We start from the raw sequence: 21,034 nt of genomic DNA on the forward strand, positions 1-21,034 counted from the left end.
TGATGTTGATTAAGGGGTGAACGCTCCTTAAAGGCCTTGCCACATTCTTGACATTTGTAAGGCTTTTCTCCAGTATGAATTCTGTGATGTCGAGTAAGGTTTGCCTGCTGGCTAAAGGATCTACCACATTCCTGACATTTGTAAGGTTTCTCTCCAGTATGAATTCTGTGATGTTGATCAAGGGATGAGGGCTTCTTAAAGGCCTTGCCACATTCTTGACATTTGTAATGCTTCTCTCCAGTATGACTTCTTTGATGTTGATTAAGGTTTGACTGCTGACTAAAGGACCTACCACATTCCTCACATTTGTAAGGTTTCTCTCCCGTATGAATTCTGTGATGTTGAACAAGTGTTGAGCAAATTTTAAAAACTTTGCCACACTCTTTACATTCATAGAGTTTCTTTCCGGTATGGATTTGCCTATGTTTCCTTAAGGATGAACAGTACTTAAAAGTTTTACCACATTCTTCACATTTGTATGATTTCACTTCAGTATTCATTTGCTGATGCTGAGATTGGGTTGAGTGCCAGTCAAAGACTTTACCATATCCCTTAAAAATGCATGTTTTCTCCCTGCTAGAGATTGTCTTGTTTCTACTTACTCTTGATGACTGACTAAATGTGGGACCATGTTTAGCATATCTGAATGGGTTTTTGGCCTCAAGAATTCTCTGATCATCACCAATATTGGAGGACTGCTGAGGACCATTCTCACACTGACTGGATTCATCAGGATTTTCTCCCAAATGGATACTCTCATGTGTAATAAGGTTAGACCTCTGATGAAAGACTTCCCCACATTTATAACATTCATACTGGTTCTCTGAAAACTGAGTCCTCGCACGTCTCTGAACACTGCAGCCCTGGTTAAGTGTTTTCTCAGATTCAGGGCACTGAGCATTGCTGTCTCCATTGGAAGGGCTCTGGTCATTCTGGAGGGTCGACTCCTCAGTGAAGCCTCTCTCGTATGGATCCCGCTTAACACTTTGTTCTTCATAATTCAATCTCTGATTTTCAGAAGTATCTGATGGGATCAATCCAATCCCGTTTTGAAAATGGTTCCAATCATTGTTTTCAGCACAGACTAGATAACTTTCCAGATTGTCCAAACTGTCTTTCTGCAAAGAGCTATGTTGGAATACTTGAATGGAGCTCTTGCTGACAGAAACACACTGCTTTGTGGAAGCAGCTGACTTAAAAAGGTAGGTTTTCCACGATGTTTTATATCTTTCACTATTCAGGTCATTTTGAGTCTTATTAGATGCCACTGCCTCAGATGGGCTACGTCCTTCATGGTATCCTTGATGCCCTTCCCTCTCTCTATTACTTTCCCGGTCTGTCATTAAGTATACATTTTCAAGAGCACTATTTTTGTATCTACTCATCGTCACTTTTTGGAAAGAAGCTTCTATGCTCGGCTTTTGCAGGAAATTCTGAATGTCATGTGAAGATTTGGCTGAAAGATATCAAATAAGAGAAAAGGAAGCTCATTGCATTTACTATTTTCAGATGAATATACTGATGATTTGTAACATACAAGCTTCCAGTCAATCAGAGAGTGTCACAAAGATGGCTGGGAAGGAATCATCAGAATTTCCTTCTTCCATGGACACCACACCTTGGAAGACAACATACTGACCTCATATCTTAATAGATAATTCTGTGATAGTGTCATGTTCTAGCACAAATCCCTTCCTGCATCTCAAATAATCTGGAAAAGTGCCACATGAGTGTAAAATTAGAAGGATGGTTATTTAAACATAAAACTGAAATAAACAAAATAGAAAAAAAATCCAACATACTCAATAGGTAAAGATTGCAAGCTTCTTCTCTATGATCATAAATGAAATAATGAAGTAAACCTACCACTGCCTTTCAACATAGTACTGGACATTCTAGTCAGAACTAGGGAAGAAAAAACACACAAAAAGAATTCAAACTGAAAAAAGAAAATGTAAAATTATCTGTGCTCACAGATGACATGATCTATAAACGACCCTAAAGAATCCTAATTTAATTTTTCTGTGCTGTTTTTCTATTGTTTGTATTGTTTATTTCTGCTAAACATTGTCTACCGGACTTTCCATTTTCAAATTTCTTTTTAGACAATACATAGCTGAGTTTAAAAAAAAGAAAAAAAAAGAGCTGGAAGGGTGCTTGAGGGGCTTGGTGGGTTAAGCCTCTGCCTCCAGCTCAGGTCATGATCTCAGGGTCCTGGGATCAAGTCACGCATTGGGCTCTCTGCTTGGCAGGGAGCCTGCTTCCTCCTCTCCTCTCTCTACCTACTTGTGATCTCTGTCTCTCAAATAAATAAACAAAATCTTTAAAAAAAGAAAAAAAAAAAGAAAAACTTAACTTTCCATGAGAAACAAGGAAAGGAAAAAACTTAGATGAAATTTAGTAGTACAAGGAAGTAATAAAGATAAATCTGAAATAAATAAAATAGAGACGAGAATAGTAACAGAACAATGAATGAAATGCCCAGTTTACCCGAAATACTAAAACTGGCTGTGCTTTAACTTGGTCAGCATTTATATACTACCAAATCAGATAACTTAGGAATAAAAACAATAACAATAGATAATTCCTAAAATTGCACAAGTCACTAAGACTGAATTATCTACCCTCTACCAAATAAATGGGAACTCTTCTTACACCAGAAACAGGAATTTAAGTTATATTTGGAAACAAAACTCTCCCAGCACAGAAAAGCCCAAGACCTAGGGATGTTACAACATTTGATGCAGTCACTGAGTTCCCTAATCTCTCTCTTGCTCAGATTATTTTCCTTTTTTGTGTCCTTGAGGTCAGAAAGTCCTTCCCCTGTTGCCTCCAGCTAGCTGTTTATTGCATCAATCCTGTATTCAATCTCATTTATTGCATTGTTTTTTTAAATTTTTTTATTATTTTTTAAATTTTTTAAAAAATTTTATATATTTATTTGACAGAGAGAGAGATCACAAGTAGGCAGAGAGGTAGGCAGAGAGAGAGAGGAGGAAGCAGGCTCCCCGCTGAGCAGAGAGCCTGATACAGGACTCGATTCCAGGACCCTGAGATCATGACCTGAGCCGAAGGCAGAGGCTTAACCCACTGAGCCACCCAGGCGCCCCTCATTTATTGCATTGTTAATATCATTTATTTTTTTAAAAATTTATTTATTTGAGAGAGAAAGAGCATGAGTAGGAGCTACCGATGGAGAGGGAGAGTATCAAGTAGCACACTGAATGTCGACACTGACACTGGATCCTAGGATCCTGAAATCACTACCTAAGCTTAAACCAAGAATCAGATATAATTGAGACACCCATATGCTCCATTTTTTCCCCTCTTAACTCTTGCCTCTGTGGTAAAGTTCTCAGCACTCTTTTCTCACCTGTGAGTATCCCTATGATTGTTGCCTTTAATTCTCCATTGCGTATGTTACTGACAACCGCTTCCCTCGATCTCTGACCATGGCCGTATTTTTTTGTTTCTTTTGGGATAAATTCTTCCATCATGGCATTTTGTCTAAGTCTGCCTTCCTCTCTGTGTTAGAAAAGCCAGTGATGTGTCCTGCTACATCCTTCTAGTCAGTGGTCTGCAGAGGCTCTCCTTGCCTTCTGTAGACAGTATTTGCTCCCTGGTCTGAATGTGGTCAGTTTTACCTAGGTGAGCTCTGGTCTGCTTGTGAAATGAGACCTGAAATCACCTTCACCAGAACGGAGGTTGTGCAGAACTCTCTGCTCAGGAGATGTGGTGTGGGCAGGGGCCCACCTTTCTGGGCCTGAGGTAAGCTAGACTGAGATGGTCAGTCCAACCAGAGCACAGGGGACTGGGGCTTAGGAAGCAAGCCAGACAGCCAATGTCCTCACTGACTGGGACACTGGGACACTGCTCTGAGATTATGCTACAGGGCAGGAGAAGGAAATGCTGCCATCTAACTCCTGTGTTCTTAGATACATATCCCACTGAATGTTTCCTCACAGGGAAACACTCCTAGACTAGTGAATACTCTTCCCACTGTGTCCCCCAGTCATTCTTCTGATCTCTGTCTGCAGGTTGTCTGTACCCAGGTTGCTTGCCTTCCTTCTCTCCAGGAGTAGCACAGCACCTTCTTGGCTCTATCCCAGCCAAGTCTGCTGACCTTTAGAACTCTAGGCAAGGGATTGCTGTGCTAGTTCCAAGAACTCATGAAATTCAACCCCTCTTGTTTTGCACACCAGGGGCTTTGGAGAAACATCCTCCTGTGCTTTCCCTCTGTCATACCACTTTCCCCACAACCAGGGATCCCTGCCTTCCATAGCACTGTAATTCTTCCCTCCCTCAACCATGTCTCCAAACTTTCTGCCATCTATGATGTGGCGTCTTCTCTCCTGTAACTTGGGGAGTATGATCTGTCAGTCTTCATGGCCATTTCTGGAGTACTGAGGGTGATTTGGTTTTATCTAATTGTGTTCCTGAGATGTGATGTGTCTAGCGCCCCCTATTACAAGGCCATTTTCCTCTCCTGGGAATCCTTGTTAGAGCTCTGTGAAAAGAAGTGCCTGGGTGGATCAGTGGGTTAATGCCTCTGCCTTTGGCTCAGGTCATGATCCCAGGGTCCTGGGATTGAGCACTGCATTAGGCTCAGTAGGGAGCATGCTTCCCCCTCTCTCTCTGCCTGCCTCTCTGCCTACTTGTGATCTCTGTCTGTCAAATAAATAAATAAGATCTTTAAAAAAATAAAAAAAGGGCGCCTGGGTGGCTCAGTGGGTTAAGCCACTGCCTTCGGCTCAGGTCATGATCCCAGGGTCCTGGGATTGAGCACTGCATTGGGCTCAGTAGGGAGCCTGCTTCCCCCTCTCTCTCTGCCTGCCTCTCTGCCTACTTGTGATCTCTGTCTGTCAAATAAATAAATAAGATCTTTAAAAAAATAAAAAAGGGTGCCTGGGTGGCTCAGTGGGTTAAGCCACTGCCTTCGGCTCAGGTCATGATCCCAGGGTCCTGGGATTGAGCACTGCATTGGGCTCAGTAGGGAGCCTGCTTCCCCCTCTCTCTCTGCCTGCCTCTCTGCCTACTTGTGATCTCTGTCTGTCAAATAAATAAATAAGATCTTTAAAAAAATAAAAAAAGGGCGCCTGGGTGGCTCAGTGGGTTAAGCCACTGCCTTCGGCTCAGGTCATGATCTCAGGGTCCTGGGATTGAGTCCCGCATAGGGCTCTCTGCTCAGCAGGGAGTCTGCTTCCCTCTCTCTCTCTGCCTGCCTCTCTGTCTACTTGTGATCTCTCTCTGTTAAATAAATTAATAAAATCTTTAAAGAAAAAGAAAAAGAAAAAGAAACCTGTGTAAACTTAAAAATTTTAAAACACTGAAGAATACAAACCCAACACATAAAAAATTTGTTGTTTCTACATAAAAAAGAATTCCAAAAGTAAAGACATAATACATTCAGAGGAACATCCCCCCAAATAAAATGCTTATAATTCAACATAATGATATCAAATCTGGAACAATGAAAACTATAAAATAGTGTGCAGGAATTGAAAGAAGAAATAAGTGGAAACACATCGATGTTCCTCCACTCAAATACTTAAGACTATTGACCTATCAATAAAACTTCAATTGACTTGCAGATTTAATGTACTCTCTATCAAATTCCCAATGCTATTTTTGCAGAAAGAACAAAATGCACCTTTACTTTACATGGATGTCACAGGATAACACCTACCAGAATAATCTGGAAAATGAACAGCACACATCATGATTTAAGGCATAATGTAAAGTCACAGTTATCAAAATAATATACTACAGACATAAAGATAAGCATAGAATAAGGGAAGAGTGTAGATGATCTAGACATGTATTTCTCCAATGTTACTGTGTTTGACAATCAACTGAGGCCTTGTTAAAATTCATATTCTGATTCCAATTTCTGGGTTGGGTCTAAGTTTCTATATTTCTCATAGTTGTGTAACTGATGCCCATATTTTCAATTCCACAGTTCTAAATTCCATAAATGAATGAATGAATAAATGATGGATGGATGAATGAATGAATAAATAAAAAATAAAATAAAAATCATTGGTGGGACTGCATCAGTGGCTCAGTTGGGTAAGCGTCTATTTTGGCTCAGGTCGTGATCTCACAATTTTGGGACTGAGCCCCACAGCAGGCTTTGTGCCTCTCTAGAGATACACGAAAAATGGAGAGAAATCAAAGGAGTAAGTTAGGTCTAAGATCATGGCAATGGGAATCCGTCACAAGAAATGACTTGTGTAAAGAAATGCAAAGAAAGTACAGTACAACATTTTCAGAATACATTTCAATATCTTAGTGATGTTGTGGGGGGAAAAAAGAATAGAAAACCTCAGTAACCACAGAAACCATATAGCACATTGATTTTTAATACACTTCCATTTGAAATTGTAAAACTGATGAGGTGTTTAGAGAAACACAAATCATTCTATCACTCTGGTCTTGGTATAAGAAAAAAATTCTAAAACCAATAAAAAATAACTAACCATGAAGGATGAAATGATGAATTAGATTCCAAAAATATTAAGAATTTCTTTGCATCACAATCTTAAGAGATAGAAATAGAAGTAGAGTGATAGAGGAGAAAAAAGACTCATTCTTATAATATATGTAGAACTACAAAGACTAAAGAAAAAGATACCATAACAGAAAAAAAGGGGCACAGTAAGTAAGACACTTTGACAAAGAGATTATCCATAGGTTAATACCCAACTTCATACTAGTAGAGAGTAACAACACAACAAAAAAGCAAATAAAACCACAACTTGGTAACATCACTTGCTAACCCAAAGCCCGACACCAAAATCACATAAGCTACCACGTTTTAGAAGGCACGCAGATAAGCCAGAAATCCTAGGAATCACTGCTGGTATGTGTGAACAATCGTGCAAGTTTTGGAGGGAAGGGTTTGGTAGTATCTATTAAAGCTGAACATATCTAACCCAAAGTACCCAGATTCCATTCCCATGTCGAACAGCCAACAGATATGTGTACATGTTCCACTGAAAGACAGATCATAGATTTTACACGTCAGTACTAGTCATGACAGACCTGCACAGAGAACCATCCCCCCTCCTGATAACAATAGAATGAGGCGGCTGGTATCCACACAACAGAACGGGATCGCTCCACTCTAATGAATCATGCACAATAACACGCAGGAAAACCAACCAATTCACAAATACTGAGAAAGTAAAAAAAAAAAAAAGTCAAATACAAGAGTCCCCACTGCCTGTTGCTATTTCCACAAAGTAAAAAAGGGAGCACAGCATTCCCTTGCCTTAGACGCTGAAATGGTGCTGAGCTTAAGGGAAAAGTTACTGAGACCTCAACGGGGATTCAGAGGACAATACTGTGTTTCATGACCTCAAAGGCTTATACAGATGAGATCAGTCTGTGAAATTCCATGAAGCTGTTCATTTGTGACCTGTACACGTGACGGCTTTTTTTTTTTTTAAGATTTTATTTATTTATTTGACAGACAGAGATCAGAAAGAAGCAGAGAGGTGGGCAGAGAGAGGGGGGAAACAGGCTCCCCACCAAGCAAAGAACCCAATGTGGGGCTTGATCCCAAGACCCCAAGACGATGACCTGGGCTGAAGGCAAAGGCTTAACCAACTGAGCCAACCAGATGACCCCAAAAATAATTTTTAAAAAATTAAATTAAAAATAGAAACAAAAGCCATATCATCAAAAACATAGATGTAAGTATGAACAATATACATATACTGACAAACTGAAATTAAAGTAGGAAGGAATTTCACACTGTGACTAGATTTCAAATGCATGCTTTAAAAAAAAAAATGCATGCTTTAATTTCTAGCTAAAGCAATATGTTACTGGAAACAGAATGGTCACAGAGAAAGAATGAACTGTAGAATTATTTTTTAAAATATGAACACAGGGAAACCCAAGAAACAAAGAGTTAAAAAAATAGATAAAGTCTAAGGAGAAACATAAAACAACTCAGTAAATGCAGACCCAACCTCCACTGGAACAGTGAACATAAATAAAAGAAACATTAATGGTAACAGTAAACTCTGCTTGAATCTATTTCACTGGACTTTTCCTGGAGCTGTAACTAGAACAGGAAGATAAAAGCAAAAAGCAAAACAGAACAAAAAAATATTCCATGTGGTAACAACCAATCAAATAACCAGCATCACAATATAAATATTGTATAGAGAAATCTTTAATATGAAAGGAGTTTATCCCTGTTACTATTAGTTTAATCTTTCAATATCAAATGTTACACTATGTAAGTATTCTACTTCATGGATGACAAACATTTTTGTGTGTATTTATACACAGAAACATAAAAATATACACACATAAACACTGGCATATAGAGAAATACGTTTAGCTTGAAACACAAAACCGTCCATCACAGAGGGATGACGGCATCAAACTAGCACCTGTCTGCATCAGACCTCCATGGCAACTCTCAGTATTCAGGGGTGAGGCCAAAGCAGCCCCTGAATCCCAGAGACAAAGAGGGTCCTTAGAAAAGTAAGAGGAGCGATTTCACTTTGATCACAAGGCACCTCACTAGAGCCAGCACAGCCCTACCATGAAGGACCAAAATGAACTACAGTTGTTCCACCAAGAACCACCACCCATGGGCATCCAGCATTCCCCAAATGGCAGGCCCCTTTCTGGGTGGCCCGCTGAGATCTCACATCATGGGGAACCCTGGGAGGAATCTGGTGCTGGACCAGAGGATCCCACAGACACGGGCAAGGTGGGCAGGGCTACAACAACCAGTGATCAAGGGCACCTCAGGCTCAGTCATTAAGTGTCTGCCTTCATTTGGCTCAGGTCATGATCCCGGGGTCCTGGGATGGAGCCCTGCATCAGGGTCCCTGCTCAGCGGGAAGCCTGCTTCTCCCTCTCCCTCTGCTTAGCTCCTCCCACCTGTGCTCTTTCTGACAAATAAATTAATTAAACCTTAAAAAAATAAAAAGGCAATCAGATCTTAGGAGACTGCCAGACTAGACTGTGTCCTGCCCTGCAGTCACACCAAGAGACCCCAGGGACCCTCCTCATATGAAGGACTAGATGGAACTACTTGGTCAAGGTTTGTCACCATCTAGGCTTGTGTTTGGTCACCGCCAACACACTGCACTAGAGCATTAAGGACATTCTATCCCTCTGTTTGGGCAGGCCTGCAAGCAGGCAGTCCCTTTCCACTGCTGACCATAGCTTCCGCTGCTACCATACCAGGATGCCTGAACATAGGCCCTGGGCGAGCACAGAGCCCATGTCATATGGCTACTGAGGAAAGCAGCGAGCCAGTAGCATGGCCCAAGTGTGGATCATAAGGTGTCTCTGCAGGATGAATAGTGAACTTGTGTTGAATAGTGATCTGCGGGGGTCTCAGAGCCCAGCTTACTGTACTCTTTCTGCAACAGAGAATGGGCTTCAGTCCTGCCAATGTCTGTATGTAACCTGGGGATCCACCGAACAGGGACTTGCCAGCGCTGGCTTGGAAAATGCTCAGGGGCCCACAGCTGCCAATGGGTACATGTCTGACCCTCTGTGAACACAGAAAATAACATTAGCAACCAAATTACTGCAAATGTTTAAACTAGAAGCTGCCACAGTCCCTGAGATACTTATAGAACAAATGACAAACAGTTGGCTGCGTTCAGATGACTGAGACTAAAACCTCTCAAAGGTGACTTCATTCCATTCCAGTAAAGGAAAAGGTACAGATAGCAGCGTGAGCAATTCCGCAGGATTCCAGGGACCATCTGGACCAGACAGACCACTGCAGTTTTCACACGCATGCAGGCTACTCAACTTTCTTCCGAGGTTCAAAAACTATATTCAAATGGAGAAAATTCCGCATGGAACAGGATGGCTGGGCTACCTTTTTCATGAAAAATAAAATCCAAAATATTCACTGAAGTCTCACATATTCCTCTGCATATTACCTACGATGTATGTCCCATGGTTACTGATGCTTTTCCTATATTTTTTTAAGATTTTATTTATTTATTTGATAACAGAGAGAGAGATCACAAGTAGGCAGAAAGGCAGGCAGGGAGGGGGGCAGGAACCAGGCCCCCTGCTCAGCAGAGAGCCCAATGCGAGGCTTGATCACAGGACCCTGAGATCATGACCTGAGCTGAAGGCACAGGCTTACCCCACTGAGCCACCCAGGCACCAGATACTTTATCTATTTTAAAGTATTTAATATCCTTAATTCTCTGTGTTAGTGATAATGTTATTGACCTTTCACTGGCAAAAATGATTCAGATACAAGAAGCTTGAGTGAATATCTCAATATTGGTAGACTCAGGGTTTGACCCTGGGTACCCTGCACATCAACACGAGGCACCCCGGTCCAATGCTCTTCCAGAAGGTAACCTGTGCTTGCATTCTTTTTCATCTTTCACACTCAGTGGTTGAACCAAAAGCCCTCACATGGAGCAGGTTCCCTGAACTGGGACTTCAAAGTGAAAATTCCAGCTCAAACCACACACATGTAGCCTGAGTGGCTTTCCGGTTGACTACTTAAGAACCAGACTCAGAGGTCAGGTGTCCAAGGTCATAACACAGGGAAGGCCCAGCACACAGAGGAGTCCACTTTCACACCTAGAGAACCAGGATTATGGACCTGTCCCCTGACTACATTTTACATAGGCTAATACCCTTCTTGAGGAAGTGAGCTCTAAATGTGTCCCCAGACACTGGTTCTCAGCATCTGTTCCCTGGACAGGGACCTGAGAATGCGTAAGAAATTCAGGAGTTACACCCCAGACTTATTGACATGGTAATATAGGGATAGGCAAAGCAATCCAAGATTTCCAACTGTCCTGGTGACTCTGATGCAGGCAAAATCTGATTACCTCTGAAGGAAATGTCACGGGTCCTCCCAGAGTTGTCCACAGATAAGTCACTCTCAGAATCCCTCTATGCTTGTGATCATGCTACTGTTGTGACATACACTTAGACAACTCACACACTACATACATAAGACACATTTTCTTTTTTCATAAATTAATCGGACTCTAACGAAGTCTATCTTGGCTTCCTTCTTTTCCATCTCTGCTTTCTCTCAATACTCTCCTTGAGCTTTCTGGGATCACCCCAAACACACCTCAGGTCCCATTCTTGTATAAAGGCAATATAATTAGAATGAATGGGCACTTATGTAAATATTTTATCAACTAAGTTATGACATGCACATGAGACATCGATACATGCCAAGTATTATATTGGGATGGAATCCAGCATTTTCACTGTCAATCTGTAGATGATGATTTTTACCGTTAGACCATAAATAATTGCAGGCTTAAGGAGCTCATCAACATTCAATTTGCATGCAGCATAAAATCCCTGAACATTGGGCGCCTGGGTGGCTCGGGGGTTAAAGCCTCTGCCTTCAGCTCAGGTCATGATCCCAGGGTCCTGGGATGGAGCCCTGCATCGGGCTCTCTGCTCAGCAGGGAGTTTGCTTCATCCTCTCTCTCTGCCTGCCTCTCTGCCTACTTGTGTTCTTTGTCTGTCAAATAAGTAATTAAAATCTTTTAGAAAAAAAAATAAATAAATAAATAATAAAAAATATATAAAAAACAGGTTCGGTGCAAAATGTGACTACCTTTTGCTCAGATGCTGAGAACCAGTTCACAGAACAAGAGCCATTTGCAAACATCTCTATGTCCACCTGTGCTACACTTCCACATTTCTACTTAGACTGGCTCCTATGACAGAGTTCTGGTCCACGGCATGCTGGGAGTAGGTTTTGGGGAGGATGGCCTTCCCTGAATGAACATGAAGAGGCATCAGTTCAAATTTCTTAAGTGGAACCAGACTTACACGGTCTCCCTTGCTGCCTTCAACATGGACTGATGCCTGGTGTGTGTATGGTGGGGGGAGCAGGTATCTTGGGGCCATGAGAGAGCTCATATGAATAGAATGTCTAGGGAGGACCATATCACAGAGGAGAAATAAAAGATGAGAGTGCACTCTGTGTGTCTGAGCCATTCTATCAGGCCTGAGTACCTATCTACTCACTGTATACATAACACAAAATACACATCTTCTTTTCTATGCATACACATCAGTCTTTTCTTTTATTAATTTTTTTCCAACTTTTTAAAAAATATTTTATTTATTTATTTGACAGAGAGAGAGATCACAAGTAGGTAGAGAGGCAGGCAAAGAGAGAGGGAGATGCAGGCTCCCTGCTGGGCAGGGGCTCCATCCCAGGACTCTGAGATCATGACCTGAGCTAAAGGCAGAGGCTTAACCCACTGAGCCACCCAGATGCCCCACACATCAGTCTTTTCACGGTAGACCTGACCACAAAGTAACAGGTATTGAAAAATGCATTATTATCCCTCAGTTGGTCCAATGTTAAATGTGAAGATAACATGTACTTAATCTGATTAGTTTCTACATCCGATGCAAGTCCTCTTTCCGCTCAGGTTAGGAGGACTGTAGGGACATCATGGGCTGTGAAACAACACAGGGACAGCTAGCCCCCAAACAGTGTAGGCTGTCTGAAGCAGAAATGGTCACTGCTGATGATTTCATTATCACCAAGGAATTAACAAATCTGTGAAGAAAGCATCTTACTTCTCTGAATCCTAGAAAATCCCCACCATTCTCAAGTCCCCATCTCTGTCACATTTCTCATCACAAGTAGCTTCCTAAAGCCTTGCAGTGACCAAAGGGAGCTCCCTACAGAACTTGCCCACATCAAGAATTCTCCATATTTGGTGTTTTGTAGGACTTCTCTTCCTCTCAAACTAGGTCATCATCATGTTTTATCTGTCCTCACAACTCTCTCAGTGCCAAGTGTCTAAATGAATCCTGTGGCCCACTGATGGTGCTTTCCAAAGCTTCCAATGAAGCGGTAATGACAATGTATTTAAATCTGAGATATGGCCTCAAATTATCTTGTTACCAATGATTTACTAATAACCTAGAAAATTCCCTGATACTTCTAAGGAGCTACAAGAGCCTGTGTGACTTGGGGGAGGAAAGAGCAGTGACGATGGGGCCTCCATAGCATAGAAAGGTAGGTCAGCTCTGATGCCTACACATCACCAGAATGGAGATAAGGAGACAGAAGAACTGGAGATGATTTGGAAAGGAAACAAGAAAAATTTACATTTCTAAATTCAGTCAGTAGCACAGCCTTGTTCAAGGGTCCTCTCCCACATGAAGAATTCATGCCAAAGCTCTAGCCTAGACATGTTTCATCTCTTACCCTGAGCTACATCATCACTCCTTTTTTCCCCATTTTTTAAAACACTTTATTCATTTATTTGACAGAGAGGGAGAAGGTGAGAGTACAAGCATAGGGAGTGACAGGTAAAGGGAGAAGCAGGCTCCCTGCTGAGCAAAGAGCCCAATACTGGACTCGATTTTGGGACACTGGGATCATGATCTGAGCGGAAGACAGAGGCTTAACCCACTGAGCCACCCAAGCGTCCTGAAGTCTCTACATTTTCACCTAATCAAACTGTTACAGTGAAGTGAGCAACCTGGATGACATCACTTCCAAGAAAGGAAGGTAACTTCTCCAATCACAAAGGAAAGAGTGAATGTTATCAATTAAACTACATGGAATATCATGTGCTACCTGGAGAATTACTCCCATGTGCACATTAAATTCTGAACACCAAGTCATTTCATGCAAACTGTTCGTAAAATCCTTGAGATTTTAAGATTATGCAGATTGAAAGAAGAGAAGAAGAGTGGATCCTACACGAGTTAACCCAGGTACACAAGATAGGATTAACATGTGGAGAGTCTCAAACTAAGATACTTGAGATTTAGGAATTATCTAAGTTCCGTACTATTCCTAAAATGAATATATAATACTTTTGCTTGCTAGGAAATCATCAATTTTGAAACCTGGAAATGTGCTCCCCAGAGCCAATATTTCTTTCCCTTCTGAAGACACAGGTGCAATACACACATCTATATGGTTTCTCCTAGTTGGTGCTGTTACTCAAAAATCTATTTTTAGGGAGCCTGTGTGGCTCAGTGGATTAACCCTCTGCATTTGACTCGGGTGATGATCTCAGGGTCTTGGGATCCAGCCCTGCGTCAGGCTCTCTGTTCAGCGGGGAGACTGCTTCCCTCTCTCTCTCTGCCTGACTCTCTCCCTACTTGTGATCTCTCTCTGTCAAATAAATAAATAAAATCTTTAAAAAAATTACTTTCAGTTCAAGAAAGTGTTTCTCTCATGCAAGGAAAATATAAATTCACCAATAGATGATGAAATGAATTCTATTATTATGACAACTCCACAGACATGATACAACATACACTGACCACTGACCAATGAACTACTCAAGAGGAGTGACATATTATGTATGCATAATATTGATAAAGACCAACGCATAATTTTTTGGCAAAGGGCCTAAAAGTGATTTAGACTTGAGGAAAACTCACATTGTCTTAAAACCTATTGAGTTAAAAATTGTCACCCTATAATAAAACACATTGTCTTAAAATCCACTGAGTTAAAAATTGTCATCCTGTAATAAAACACACAGGTAAAAAGGAAACCCAGACGACTTTGTGATATGGGAACTCCAAGACAAAAAGAAGCACATGATTATGGAATTGCAAAACCAGAGTGTGTCCAAATTTAATACAAAACATTTTACATAAAAAAGGATGAGTTATTTAAAAGAAAAACCACCGTGTAACCGTATTTTTAATCTGTGACTATGACCCCATAAAAAACAAGCACTGGAATTATTGGTATGTCTTCACAGACAGTCAAATTGCAATGAATAATCATTAATATCAACCAGAAAAACATCTAATGAAAAATTTTACCAATAAGGACTTATAAGACATTAAAAGTATATCATGTTATTAAAAGAGTCCTCTTTTGATGCAGAATGTATAATTCATTCTGTAGAACAGTAAGCAAAAGCCTTTCATTTCCAGATGAACAATACCCCCAACACTCTAAAATATACTGACAAAGACTTTACATAAGTATTTGGATAAATTCACATATATTCTGAAGAGAGGAGAACAAAAATCTAATGCCTGACCTTCTCTGATATAAAACTACATTTATAAACAGAAGATTTTCTTAAACATGGGGAATGTACTAATTATCTACATCACTTCTTATAAAGCACATGCCCATGTCCTATCAGGATTTGGGATCCAAAGAAACATCAGAAATGAATCTCAGGGCACCTGGGTGGCTCAGTGGGTTAAGCCTCTGCCTTTGGCTCAGGTCATGATCTCAGGGTTGTGGGATCAAGCCCTGCATAGGGCTCTCTGCTAGGTGGGGAGCCTGCTTCCTCCTCTCTCTGCCTACGTGTGATCTCTGTCTGCCAAAGAAATAAATAAAGTCTTATTTAAAAAAAGAAAAAAAGAAATGAACCTCAACTACAACTAATTAAAAAATAAAAACAAACATGGTAAAGTCACAATAACTTTATACAAAATGAAATTATGAAATGATGTAATTATTAATAAATAAGGCAACAACTGAGACTGTATTATTGGCTACAAATGTTGAGTTCCAAATGTTCTAGCCCTCCCCATGGCATTATTTAGGTATGAATTCTAGGAAACAAATAGATACATTACTTCACCACTGAGGAATTGAATACAGAGTGGGAACATTTCTACTATTAGTTCATACAAAACTTACCTGGAAGGGGAGATACCAGGATCAAGTTCATATGAAGCAAAACCAACTTTTTTGAAGGGGAGTAAAGGATTAGACCTTGTCATTTCAGGGAGGTACTTTCTGATCTGATAATGTTACTAAGTCTCAATTTTGTATAATTCAGATGAAAGCCTCCGTCACATTGGAAAGCATAAATCTGAAAACACGGGACGTCTGTCTCCAGTGCTCTCAGCATTTCTGCACCAAATCCCATTATGCCCATCACTACCCTCACATGCATCTCACAGGAAGCAAAACAGAACTTACAAAGGGCTCAACACTAAGGTTTTTAGAAATAGGGTGACTACCCTGGGTCCCTCATGGCAATGGAGAAGCTCTCAGCTCATGGAGGCCTTTCCACTCCCAGGGCAGTTGCCTGGCCCTCACTGTGGATGCAGTGGAGCAGCACTTGAGCTGAAGCAGAATCCCTAGAGAATGTAACAGCCTGATAATCTTGGATAGCAGATGTCCCTCAGTGACAAGGACACCAGCACCACCAGGCTTCCTAAACAAATTTCCATTCAAGGAAATTGACTCAAACCACATTTTAAGGTCCATCATCCTCCTTCACATTTGGACGTCACTTCTGTCACCCGCTTCATTCATTCCCACCTACCTGGATGGATGACAACTGTCTCCTTTCTTATCACATCCCAGAGCTGCTGCTTTTGTTCTAAAAAGGAGACAAAGTCTGGCTTGGATATAATGAGGCCTGTTTTTTATTAAAAAAGAAAGTGAGCATCACTAGAGATTCTTTCAATCACAGTTGTGTTCAGTAGAGAAGAGAGGAAACTGCAGAATTCTAGAAAAACATTTCCCACATCCTGTTGCCCAACAGACCCTTTAAAACACACAGGAGGTACTTCCAAAGTTCAAATCCTGACCTCCACTTCCAGGTACCACCTACACAACAGTGGGTGGAAACTGGAGTAGAAGACGTGGGCAGCACCATTTTATGCCACTCAGTGTTTAGAATGACCAGGAATCTACAGAAGTGATGAAGAAGATGAAACTAGAGCTGAAAAGGACACATCAGGAAGATTTCTCTCTCCATCTACAAATCCCAACTTATTTCCCTTTTTGACTGGACCTGAATTCCAGTCACTCACACAGGAATCTTCCAAGACACAGTCTTCACAGGAAGGAACAAAACCCAGAGTGGGATTTGGAAATCTGGAAGGACATATTCTCACCCAAGAAGACAAGGTGTCCATAATTCTCTAACATCACATCCCTGTACAGTTGCCGCTGAGTGTGGGTCAGGCATCCCCACTCATCCTCAGAGAATTCTATGGCCACATCCCTGAAGGTCAGCTGTCCCTGCAATAAATACCACAGTCACCAAGTGGCCACTGAAAGAGTTCACGATGGTCCCCAAGGTGATAGGAGTTAATGTGATTAGCCAGACCCAAGACCTGACCTTCTCTGGGTACCTGTTTGTACCCTCTAACCTCTGTCCCATATTTTTCTTACCCTCGTGTTTCCACCTTATCTTTTACCTCATTCAACACCCCCCCACACACAATCTCTGGCAAAACAAACGGAAACTGTCCAACAAAAGTACAAACTGTCCTGAGGAAGAGCTGAGGCGGCCCAGTTTGAGCTTAAGTCCAGACTCACACCTAAGCAGATGCACCAAGGAGTAACCTATGGAGTGATCTATAGAGTTCCCTTTATTTTAGTATTAAAATCTCCACCCAAAGAGGAACTCAAAAATCATGTAACTAACATACAGAGTATGTACAGAGGTGGTTTGTGTTTTTTTTTTTTTCTTTAAGACTTTATTATTTGAGGGGAGTCTGGGTGGCTCAGTGGGTTAAAGCCTCTGCCTTCTACACAGGACATAATCCCAGGGTCCTGGGATCGAGCCCCACATGGGGCTCTCTGCTCAGCGGGGAGCCTAATTCCTCCTCTCTCTCTGCCTGCCTCTCTGCCTACTTGTGATCTCTGTCAAATAAATAAATAAACTCTAAAAAAAAAAAGATTTTGTTATTTGACGGCGTGTGGGTGGCTCAGTGGGTTAAGCCGATGCCTTTGGCTCAGGTCATGATCTCAGGGTCCTGGGATAGAGTCCCGCATAGGGACTCATCTCAGCAGGGAGCCTGCTTCCCTTCCCCTCTCTCTGCCTGCCTCTCTGCCTACTTGTGATCTCTATCAAATAAGTAAATAAAATCTTAAAAATAAAAGATTTTATTATTTGACAGAGAGAGACAATGAGAGAGGAAACACAAGCAGGGGGAGTGGGAGAGGAAGAAGCAGGCACCCCATGGAGCAGGCCCCTGGGATCGTAACCCGAGAGGAAGGAAGATGCTTAATGACTGAGGCCCCCAGAGGCCTGAGAAGTTTTTTCTTGAGACTCTTGTGTCACCTTTTGCCCAGCTCTACACAAGACCAGACTCCACTTTCTGAACATCCACCCTAACCCCAAGTAACAGGAAATCCGTCCCCCTTGCTCTGTCAGTGTCTTATTTGGAACTTATTCCCTGTGATGCACCCCGCCTTTTTTTTGTTTTTTTTTAAGGCAAATCAAGTTTCCATTGTGTGACCACCATCACCCCATTCCTGTGTACTTTCTGTGACTCACCAAGCAGTGAACCCATGTTAGTCCCATTTTATTAGGACAACTTGTTCTGCCCTCAAGACTATCCTCCTTTGTACAGGAAGATAATTATTAACTCAGTAAGAGGCGCTAATGTATTCTCTGGCTTTGAGGTAAGAGGACGCCACAGGATCCACAAAATCAGTATAAATACTGTGTGTTCATCCAAAAAACTTGTTAAATTAAGGCATCAACAGAGGCATACACATTTTTTATACCGTGTTAACATCATACAGTGTAAGTAGTGTCTGTTTCTTAGGTGGGATGTTTTAGTGGGTTACAAACATACTTATTAAATTCTAAGAGGGCAGGGGAGATCTTACATACATGCAAATTCTGTTCTGGAGTACTGGGTTGGAATGCGAGTCTGCATTTCTAAGAGAGCAATAGCCCAACCGCCAAGGGATACGTTTTGGAGTAACAAAGAGGTAGAACTCCGAGGAGGAATTCTTGGAGGACTTGGAACAGAAATGTGTGTTTGTTTGTTTAAACTGGTTTTCATTTTTTTTTTTTTTATTTGAGAGAGAGAGAGAGAGAGGGAGAGGGAGAGCGTGCTCACACAAGAAATAACAAGACTGGGGGGAGAATAGAGGGCTGGTAGCAAAGGGAGAGGGATAAGCAGACTCCCACCTGAGCAGGGAACCCAACACAGGGCTCCATCCCAGGACTCGTGGCACCATGGCCCAAGCCAAAGTCGGACAGTTCACCGACTGAGCCACCCAAGCATGCCTGAGTGGGTTTTATACCAATTATAGATTCTACTGGCAAAGCAAGAAAGACAACAATCCTTTCTCACCATTTCCTAGTTTCTAGAGAGCTCCTAACACTTGTTCATAAATTAAGGGAAAATGCATAATAACCATCTCAGAAAACAAATACATTATTCAAACATCCAGTGACATGCAAGGGATCAAGATTTCACCAAGGTGTTATGACCTAGAGTCACTAAAATAACATAGAGGTCATTATGCAGAGAGACCCTAAAGCAGTGTTCATAGCAGGGGTCAAACCTGAGAAGAACGAGGGAAACAAGAACTGATTCACCCAGCACGGATCTGCCATTGTACATTCAAGGACACACCCAGACATTTAGAAAGTGGTTACCCCCAAAGGAAAAGTGACAGAATAGAAACTTGTCATGTCGACTATTTTAAGAAACATTTTCAATGAGACGATACATAAATCTTTTTCCCCATGATTTATGTCTTTTATTCACATTGTCAACACAAACACACAGAATGACAGAAAGAGAACAGCTCTTATTTCTGAGTCTACTAGGATGAGGGATAGAAGCAAATAATGTTCACCTGGAGCCCAGAAGTCTGACCTATGGTCTCTATGGTCTCTATGGATGGCTCGAGAACCATCACATAAAAGCAAACTGCTGCATTCCGGTTAGATCTTGTGACTGCCTGTACATTGCAGCTACAATTAATACAGAACTCATAAGCACCAGAGAAATCTTGCAAAAGTAGTACAAGTACACATTCGAAGAAACAGTGATGATCTTACACTCCCTGCACACCCCCACGAACACTAAGCAGAGAACCACCAGGTTCATCACCACCTGGCCAGAAATCAAGAGCACAATGCTTAACCCACTGAGCCAACCAGGCGCCCCTGTTTTTCACATTTTAAGGAGCAAGACTCACTCCCTGGGATTAACCTGCGAACTCTCTGAGTGATTCTGGATCTCTTATCCATCCTGTTTATACATTTTCTTAACCCTGGGATGCACAGAGCTGATAAAGCATTCCCATGGGACATAAATGAAAATGCTTTCCTCCGCTGATGTCCCAAGGAAATATTTTCAATACTTACCAGACTTTACTTAATTCAAAGTGACAACGGTTGGTGCCCTATTGGAAGACAGGTTCTAAGAAGGCAGAGAAGGATCTGGGATACTGGGGAGAAGGGTTCTAAAGACCTAACTTTGAGTATTATTTCTGAAAAGGTTTTAAAAATAGGTACAAATATAAGGAAGAAACATCAGAGCTACAGAAATCAAGATTCGTAATTTCTAAACACGAGGAATTTCCGGAGAAAAGAATGACGTGACCTGTGAACTGGGACTCATGACTTACGGAGCACCCAGCCATTTCTGCTCTTGCATCGTTCTTTAGATTTCTTTCTCACAAGGTTTCTGTGGAGAAATCACAGCTTTGTCACAGAACTGCTTTTAACATCGCCAATGGAGACTCTTCACCTGAAAATGGCTCAGCTACCTGCAGGATCCTAAAATGCAGAAAAGACCCAATTCCTAGCCTTTGGGTCAGGAGCTATTCAGAAACCGTGAGCTCCTGCTGGGAGGACAATCCCTGCCTTTTCCTTCTCTGCTTTGAGGGGCGACTCCTCTCCCACAGAGCCCACAACTTTGGCTTCAGTGTAGGAACCCTGTTCTCCACGGACCTAAACCTGCAGACTCGTGGAGTGAAGGGGCAGGAGGCTGGCTGAGGACAAAGCAAAAGCTGGCACCTTGCACCCCCCCTTCACCCGCTCCCCTCCATATGTGTAGCATTCCTCAGGCACCCCTGACTGCCATAAAACGATAAATAGTTAACTTGCAGAGATCACAGTCCTGCAAGGTAGGAGTCTCCCCTGGTTTGCAAATATCCTTGAGATTTACAACAAAGAAGTTACCTTATCAATAGCCCTAATGTCACCCTCCCCTCCATGAAAAACCGAAGGAGGCAGAGGTAGAAGGAAAAGTAAATACTTCTAAACCTAAATCTCATTAACAGGGATGCTTGATAGCAGGAATGTAACATTCCACCTGG

General features: G+C 41.7%; 3 protein-coding genes across 19 annotated transcripts in view; 1 reads left to right on the top strand and 2 right to left on the bottom strand.

Annotated features, from left to right (window-relative positions):
• Positions 1-21,034, bottom strand: part of LOC309852752 (uncharacterized protein) — a 642,676-nt gene that overhangs the window by 493,825 nt on the left and 127,817 nt on the right. The window lies entirely within an intron of this gene.
• LOC309852777 (KRAB domain-containing protein 5-like) overlaps positions 1-21,034 on the top strand; it is a gene marked incomplete at its 3' end in the record, with an annotated part of 579,551 nt that overhangs the window by 407,565 nt on the left and 150,952 nt on the right. The gene's annotated exons all lie outside the window — the stretch shown is intronic.
• The window catches only part of LOC309853927 (uncharacterized protein), a gene marked incomplete at its 3' end in the record, with an annotated part of 55,683 nt that overhangs the window by 868 nt on the left and 33,781 nt on the right, over positions 1-21,034 (bottom strand). The window contains exon 5 of the mRNA XM_082712529.1: positions 125-1,456. Coding sequence (XP_082568655.1) covers positions 125-1,456 — 1,332 coding nt within the window. The remainder of the gene's footprint in view (positions 1-124; positions 1,457-21,034) is intronic.

Source organism: Mustela nivalis, assembly GCF_964662115.1.
Source record: "Mustela nivalis genome assembly, chromosome: 18".
Taxonomy (NCBI): Eukaryota; Metazoa; Chordata; class Mammalia; order Carnivora; family Mustelidae; genus Mustela; species Mustela nivalis.